The sequence below is a fragment of the Oryza sativa genome, chromosome 6 (genome assembly GCF_034140825.1).
Source record: "Oryza sativa Japonica Group chromosome 6, ASM3414082v1".
In the NCBI taxonomy this organism is placed as follows: Eukaryota; Viridiplantae; Streptophyta; class Magnoliopsida; order Poales; family Poaceae; genus Oryza; species Oryza sativa.
Genome location: NC_089040.1, coordinates 6,903,805 through 6,912,470, shown reverse-complemented (window position 1 = coordinate 6,912,470; position 8,666 = coordinate 6,903,805). Strand labels below are relative to the sequence as shown.

At 45.8% G+C, this 8,666-nt stretch overlaps 1 protein-coding gene across 1 annotated transcript; it reads right to left on the bottom strand.

Moving 5' to 3' along the window:
- Positions 1-6,495: 6,495 nt before the first annotated feature.
- LOC4340566 (GDSL esterase/lipase At1g74460) lies at positions 6,496-8,361 on the bottom strand. The gene is made up of 2 exons (XM_015786503.3): positions 7,851-8,361; positions 6,496-7,345 (listed from the first exon to the last, which is right to left on the bottom strand). The coding sequence occupies exons 1-2, from the start codon at positions 8,235-8,237 to the stop codon at positions 6,644-6,646; spliced, it is 1,089 nt and encodes a 362-aa protein (XP_015641989.1). The 5' UTR covers positions 8,238-8,361; the 3' UTR covers positions 6,496-6,643.
- Positions 8,362-8,666: the final 305 nt, after the last annotated feature.

Here is an 8,666-nt window from a genome sequence, read left to right as displayed (position 1 = left end):
ACGAGCGACTTGAAGCCGTCGCAGCAGACGCTTGGCGGAGCCGGCACATCGGTCTTGGTGGCATACTCCACGCACGGCATCAGTGCCATCAGCGACGACAAGCACTCCGTCGGCTGTGGTGTGATAGGCGCTGCCACTGCCAGTGCGCTCTGGGAGCTATTGGGGACTTGTACTGGTGCACCTGATGATCCCGGTGTGATGGAAACTGACGGCAGTAGTGGTGGCAATGGCGGAAGCTCTGGGATTTGGATCGTTGGAAGTGGCTGCAGTTGTGGAAGCCCTGGGATTTGGATTGTCGGAAGTGGTTGCAATGGAGGAAGACATGGGATTTGGATCGTCGGAAGTGGCGGCAATGGTGGAAGACCTGGGATTTGGATCGTTTGCAGTGGCGGTAGACCTGGCAATCCAACCAGCGAAGCTGATAGCTGGGACACGTCGGCATTGGCCTTCTAAACACCTGGGCGTCCCTGACGGCTGCCGATGGCTGCAGCGAGGCGACGGCGAAGAAGGCCAAGAACACGACGAGGAGGATGCGCCATCTTCATCTACTTGCGAAAGCTGGGTTTCTGTACGTGGGTTGATGTGGTCGATGTTCGTTGGTCCATGCCACAGCTGGTTATATAGTGGTAAACACTTGTTGTAATGACACCGGTCTGTTTTCCTTTCAAGTATATTCATCTCTCACGTGTGGATTAATTTGAAAAGCTGTTATAACTTTATCTATTCCAGATACTTTGTCTTTATCTCATTATTATCCGGTTATCTCGGCCTTAACGCGCATTGTTTTTCTCTGATATTTCTAAAATTTACAGTTTGACAGGTTTGGAGACTTCAGACTTGAATTTATTAACTAAAAATATGGGTGGGTTAAGCTACGGAACATGGTTGATCGCGGAACGATGGCTCTTCATTATCTTGCTAGGACTTTATCTGGTTGTATGTTCACATACATGCGTTTGTCAGCCACGTTGGGTGAAATTAGCCGTCTTGATAGGCAATGTTTCTCCGTGATGATTATCAGGAATTATACTTGGACATCGCGTGGAGACTAGATTATTATTATTATTATTATTATTATTATTATTATTATTATTATTATTATTATTATTATTATTATTATTATTATTATTATTATTATTATTATTATTATTATTATTATTATTATTATTATTATTATTATTATTATTATTATTATTATTATTATTATTATTATTATTATTATTATTATTATTATTATTTTGAGAAAGTGGAGACTAGATTATATTGAGCACATATATGTACTTACGGTGGCAAGTACGGCAGGGACAAAAATTATTTTCAACCATTCGAACTATCAAAGATTAAAAACGACCTTATAAGTTTCTTCATATATCTCTACTATTATAAAAATTAAAGATGTTTTTGTTGATACTTTGGTGCGTCATCCTTGTATAATACAAGTCGGTTTTTAAGCTCATTCGCTTTTGAAAATAAATATACGTATTTGAGTCGGTTTTTAAGTTCGTTTGTTTTTAGAAATACAAAAGGAGTTGTATAAGAAATCTCTTAAAAAAAACTCGCATACTAACTTGACACGATTAGGCTCATAATTGCAGCTCATGATATTTTTATAAAAAAACATATATCCAAGCGAATTCCCACGATGAATTTTACCTTAACTAAACCACCTAACAATAATAAGATTAAAATAGCCTTCTCGTTGCAACGTACGAGCATTTTTTTCTAGCATGACTAAAATGGGGTTTGGGGATGTGGGGCGACACGGACCGTAGCTGGGCCGGCCGACCCACCCTTCCCAATGAGTGTGTCCGCCACTATGGCGTGCACACCCACGGCTGCACACCAATGCTCCAATGTTAACCTCGTTACATATACAACCAACCAAACAAAAAGAAAGTTAAGTATAAGAAAAATAAATCTTATATCGAAATTTATTAAAAGAGAAGTGAAAACGTTAAATCTATACCTAATAAAAGATTATGTAAGGTTTTCGGGTGTTGTTTTTCCGTCCGTCGTCCCACTTGCGTACGCTAAAATCCGTTTTTTTAATACGTAAGAAGCGCATCATTGTATTAAGAAGAGATAAAGTTTATGTACAAGGCGGGCGCAACAAAAGAAAAAAGATGGGGACAGAATACAGGAGAGGAGCAAGAATACTAAAGCCTAATATCCAAAATAATTTGGCGACCCCTCCCTATCCGAATGGACTACTAAGCTAGGAATGGCTGCCCTAGCCAGTCTCCAAAGATCAGCTTCACCTATCATGGCCCGAGTGATCTCCATCCAAGATCTGCTGGTCTGATTGAAAACTCTATTGTTACTCTCTTTCCAAATCGTCCATACTACCAGGGTTGCGATGGTGTCAAATCCCCGACGATGCGCATTGGTCACCTTATTTCTGTTGTCACAGAGCCAAAGGTGAAAGGAGGGTTCATTGATCGGCAAGCATTCCGAATGTCCAATTGCTCTGAGAGCAATCCACCACAACTGCCAGTACTCCGGACATGCAACCAAAAGGTGTTCGATAGTCTCGTCACTTTGATCGCAAAGAACACAGCACTCCGGGTGCGACAAGCCACGGCTCCGGAGACGGTCTGTCGTCCAGCATCTATTGAGAGAGACCAACCAAAGGAAGTAGTGATAACGAGGAGGCGCCAAAGATTTCCAAATAGGCTTGTACTGGAAATGGATTCTTCCCAAGAACAGAGCACGATATGCTGACCGAGAAGAATACTCTCCTGAGGACTCCCACCTCCAAATCATAGAGTCAGGCTCATCCGATAGTTGGATTGACATAAGGATATCCCAGAGTTTGAGATACTCCAGGATTGCTTGGATGCCCAGAGCCATAGTGCAAAAAGCCGAACCGGCCATCGAACCAGTAAAGCTTCTGGTTCACCGGCTCACCGGTCTGACCACTGGGTCGTCCGGTTTGACTGCAGAACCGGAGCCTTCATATTATATGTGCATTCTCCTTTAAACAACATGTGTAAGTGGTCTACTTGGCTTAGTTGTTGAACTTGTAACGAGACAACCAGGTTCGAGTCCCATCATCCCACCCTTTTTTCATTTATTCAGTAAAAATGACACATGCATGACACCGCCTGTTTAGATGTGTCCGGTTCGCCGGTTTTCACCAAAAACCGCCCGGTTCATCCGGTTGTGACCAAACCACCCTTGTTTCATTTATTCAGTAAAAATGACACATGCATGACTTGGGCCTAGTGGGCCTTTGTAGCCTGGTCCACGTGCTCGCCAGAACCGCCTGTTTAGATGCGTCCGGTTCGCCGGTTTTCACCAAAAACCGCCCGGTTTATCCGGTTGTGACCGGTTCGATTGTATATCCGGTCCTTGCAGCAAACCGAACAGTGCCTCAGCCACCGTACGATGATTTCAAGAAGCGCCTCAGCCACCGTACGATAATTTCTTAGCCGTGCAGGGAAAAAAATAAGGGAGTAGCTATATTTATGGCGTCATATTTTTCATTAAAAAATAGTCGGTATTTATTTACATTATAAGTCCCTAAATTACATATATAATTTTAGTGTATTTACAATGTAAGTCTCAAAATTACATATGTAAATTCTAAAATTACATATGTAAGTGGTGTGTAAGTGGGATGTAACTACTATATAAATTTGTATAAATATATGAGAAGTGTTTTTTTTTCAAGAAAAGATATTTGCTAAGCTGGTATGAGCGTGCTATGCTGAACTCCCGGCCATAGCATACTGCTGTTTTAGCGCCAATCTTGACGTCAATTCAATGCACCACAAACCGACATATTTTAAAGGGAAAAACTGTCGCCACTTTTATAGCGTTTTCGAAAAATAATCCGTTTTAATCCGCTTAGTCACGTCAGGTCTTTTTCAATCTACTCCCAAACTACAGTGTAGATAGTATGTGTATTTTCCATTTAATCACCAAGCACAAGCCGTAGTCTGCGTACTTTGCTAAGGATTAAGGAAGGAGGTCTTCATGTTGGCCACCAGAGTTCGATTCTCACTGTCTTGTTTTCCCTTTTCTACACATATTATTACTTGCACTTGCATGCTTTAAAGCGTCTATGGGCCAGATTAGGCATACTCTATCAAAATCTTTCTGCTTGCCTCCCAAATCTTTTGCTTCTAATTGAATCGTATCTCTCAAACGTAAATCGGGTATGACACCTCCCCCATCGTCAAAAACCGGTGCAAAATAAATCCTTTGATTCTATGGGCCTCTCCTGGGCCAGATTAGGCCTACTCTATCAAAACCTTTTTACATCTATTATTACTTGGAATAAGTCTACTTTGCCTCCCTTATTCTTGCTCCTAATTTAATCGCATCCCTCGACCGTAAAACATGTATAACACCTCCCCCATATTCAAAAACAGGTACAAAAGTCTACTTTGCATCCCTTATTCTTGCTCCTAATTTAGGGCATGTTTGGCACAGCTCCAGCTCCAACTCCACCCCTCCTGGAGCTGGAGCTCAGCCAAACAGTTTCAGCTCCACCAAAACTGGGAGTGGAGTTGGGTGGAGCTCTCTCACAAAATATACTAGAGTTATAGAGCTGGGTTTAGGCAGCTCCACAATTCCACTCTAGACTCAACTCCTGGAGTTATATTTAGGAGTTGGAGCTGTACCAAACAGGCCCTTAATTGCATCCCTCGACCGTAAAACAGGTATAACACCTCCCCCACCTTCAACAACAGGTACAAAAGTCTACTTTGTGTCCCTTATTCTTGCTCCTAATTTAATCGCATCCCTCGACCGTAAAACAGGTATAACATCTCCCTCATCTTCAAAAACAGGTACATAAGTCTACTTTGCCTCCCTTATTCTTCTAATTTAATCGCATCCCTCGACCGTATAACAGGTATAACACCTCCCCCATCTTCAACAACAGGTACAAACCAAGTGCTTTGGTGGTTTGGAGAATCGTTTCTGCTGATGTGGCAGGTGGGACCACATGTAGGGACTCTCCTCTCCCCTCTCTTTATTCATCTCTCTTCTCATTTCGATCTCTTGCGAGAGTGTTATGCCCGAGCACGAAGGCTCGCCACCATGGGTCGGCATCCGCGGCACCGGCGGTGGTGGCAACAGCCTACCGCAGTGTGGACCACACGTCATCGTAGCAGCTGGGGACGGGGTGCTCTGGCGCTAGGCGGTAGTTGACGGCTACAGCTCGTGCATAATAGGGAACCGCTCGATCGAGCACCACACCATTACCTTAGTGTTTTCGTCTCCACCGTCGAGACGACGACCACCATGAAGGAAGCCTTTTGCCCACCGCTAGCCGCACAAATAGGTAAGTCGTGACCAGGAAGGAGCTGGTGAGGAGATCTACAAGATGGGCGGTGACAAAGGGTCGAAGACGACGCTGTCAATGGGAGGAAGCTTGGGCGGCACTTCCTGAAGCTCCCCCGCGACCACGGCGGGTGCCAGGAAGGATGCCATCCACCGTCCCTTTGCCTCCGCGACATTGAACAGCTCGTCCACCCGAAGATTGGCTGCTCGGTCCATGGCCACACCTTGCGTGCCAAAGGGAGCCGCTTGATAGAACACCGCCTTAGTGTCTTGGTCCCTACCGCCGAGACTACGGGCGCCATGAAGGATGCCTTTTGCTTACCTTCAGCCGCGCCTATGAAGAAAGACGACCTGAAAGTAGCAGGATGGCAACAATGGCGGGGCGGCGGGACGGTGGGGCTTGAACATGGCGTCCTTAGCATCATACTCCATCCGTCTCTAAATATTTAACGTTGTTGACTTTTTAAAACATGTTTGACCGTTCGCCTTTTAAACATGAAGTAATTATTAATTCTTTTCCTATCGTTTGATTCATTGTTAAATATACGTTCATGTATACATATAGTTTTACATATTTCACAAAATTTTTTGAATAAGACGAACGATCAAACATATGCGAAAAAGTCAATGATGTCAAACATTTAGAAACGGAAGGAGTATATCACAAGTGGCCACGATATCGACTTTGCCACTGAAGCAGGCGCCGCGCATCGCCGCGACTATCGGCTTCTGGCACTACTCGATATGCCCGTGAGCGTCGCTTGCATATCTACTCTATAGGTAGGATGGCATGTGGCGCAGTGGCGCAGGGTAGTCTTGGGTGCCACCAAGCGGGGAGGGGGGCCATGGCGGGGTTCTTGGCAGAGCCGAGTTCGATGCCCGCGCAGAAGTGCGGGCCGGCGGCGTAGAGCACAATGACGCACGTGGTAGGGAGGAGGCCGAGGATGACCATGGCATGCATATGCATGGCGGTGGGGAGGGGATTTTGAGTTTGAAGATTTTTTGGAAAAATCGGAGTTTAGTTTGTCTTGTTGCAATGCATGGATATTTTTTTTCTAGTATAAGAAAAAGAACTTTTATAACGAGATTTATTAAGAGAAGTGAGATTTAAATCAGAGTCGGCCTAGGCTATATCTTATGGTGTTGCTAACCGAAAGACCCCCGGACCTTTCTCACAGGCAAACCAAACATAAGCCATGAGCGTAGGAACAATTTCACATGAATCATGTATATATGAATCACGAATTTCGTTTGGAACGCAAGGATTTTACAATGTTTGTACGAACCAAAACAAAAACGCTGAGAACGTACGTTGAACCAATATACTACTAGTTCTACTACTACTACTTAGCTAGGTTGAGGTGGAGTTGTTGGCGGAGACGGTGATGTTGAGCTTGCGGAGCGTCTCGAGCGCGATGAGCTCGTTGGCGCGGTCGGTGGGGTGGTACTCGTCCCAGAACACGTACTGGCTCCGGTCCTTGCACAGCGTGGACAGCGGCGTGCACGTCAGCGTCGGCCGCACCCGCCCCAGCGAGCAGCACGGCGCCCGCGAGTTGTTGAACCCGTGCGCCGCGGGGCGGTCGATGATGTCCTGGAAGTAGTCGTACGCCTCCCCGAACCTGAACGTCGCGTTCGCCAGCGACGACGACAGCCTCGCCACCGCGGCGCCCGCCTGCTCGTTGAAGCTCCTCGCCAGCGCGTTCGTCGGCTCCTGGCACGCGCCCGTGGAGGTCAGGATCCGCTGCAGCGGGATGCAGCCCATGGGCCCCAGGCCGAAGAACGTGAGCCGCCGCGCGCCGAGGGAGTGGAGCAGCCGCAGCTGCGCCTCCAGGGTGGTCACCATGTAGCGGACGAAGGCGTCGCCGTTGTACGTCCACGAGTCGGAGTAGACGGGGAGGAGGTAGTTGTTGATGAAGTCGTTGGCGCCCATCGCCACCACGTAGTAGGCCTCGCCGAACAGCTTGTCCGCCGCCGCCTTCCCGACCTTGCGCCGCATGAACTCCTGCGTCCCCTGGAACAGCTCGATCTGCTTGTACAGCGAGAATCTCTGTATCTGCAACCGCACATGCGTGACATATTCGGTTCAGTTCTTCAGTTCACCGAGCACAAGATAAATTCTTGGCAACCTCTATCCCAAAATATATAACTTCATTAACTTTTCTATAATATTTAACCATTTATATGTAAAAGCATAAGTTAAAATCATACCCTTCCATTTTCATTTCATATTATAAGTTATTTAATTTTTTCTTAGTCGTTATAGAAAACATATTAAGATTTTTTTCTTAGTCGTTATAGAAAACATATTAATATTTTTAATACAAAATAAATATATTATCAAAACATATTCAATGTTAAATTTAATAAAACTAATTTGATGTTGTTTATAATTTTTTCTATAAATTTAATCAAACATAAAGAACATTGGTTAAGAAAAAAGTCAAACGAAAAAATAAATAATATTTATATAATTTTTTTTAATAAAATAATGATTAAACGTTACGTGGAAAGCCAACAATTTCGTATAATTCGATATAGAAGAAAGGAGTACTACTTACAAAGAGGGAGGAGGTCTCGTTGAGGATGCCGCCGCCGCCGGAGGCGAAGTTGACGCCGCGCTTGAGGATGACGTTCTCGTCGAGGGAAGGGTCGAGGAAGGCGGGTGGGCGGGGGAGGCCCATCTTGTCGCCGACGATGTCGGCGACGGTGCGGCCGTTGCAGAAGCGGCCGTTGGGCATGCCGGTGTCGAAGTCGATGCCGTACCAGGGGAGCGCGGCGCGGGCGAGGCTCTTGGTCAGGTAGTCGTTGTTGCCCACGTCCGACAGCGAGTCGCCGAAGATGAACTGCACCACGTCGCCGCGGCACCGCCCCAGCAGCAGCACCACCACCACCACCATCGCCAGCGAAAATGCCATGAGCTTCGACTTCTGCTTCTTGCAAGCCATCTTAATTTGATCTGTGTCTCGATCGACGAGGTGATCTGCTTGGCAAAAGGCCTCCTATTAAAAGTGTGGCGATTTTGCTAATGCGTAATACTACTAGTAGTTAATCAAGAATGATGGGATTTGGAGGTTAATTAAACTGAGGCTGGGACTGGGAGTTGGTCTGAGTAGCTTGGTTTGATACACCTAGCTTACCTAACTGAAAAGCGCGGCAAAGGAAAATTTTTGATGTGGGGAAGCAAAAAAGGGGAGGAGTTGGTCACTTGGTTGGCCTAACGGTGTCGCGGTCGCTGTCAGCCGGCGGCGACTTGATCCTCCTTGCAGATTGCAGCACAAACATTCCAGGAACGGTTGCTTCCTTTGATGCATACAGAACACAGTATAAATTGCACAAAATGCGAGTGCATCGGTTTGAAAACGCCTTAAAAATTT

Bases quoted from the DNA above. Each gene is read 5' to 3' on its own strand.
- LOC4340566 (XM_015786503.3), bottom strand. From the start codon at position 8,237: ATGGCTTGCAAGAAGCAGAAGTCGAAGCTCATGGCATTTTCGCTGGCG. The intron at 7,346-7,850 runs GTAAGTAGTACT...GTGCGGTTGCAG, and splicing joins ACGAGACCTCCTCCCTCTTT to ATACAGAGATTCTCGCTGTA.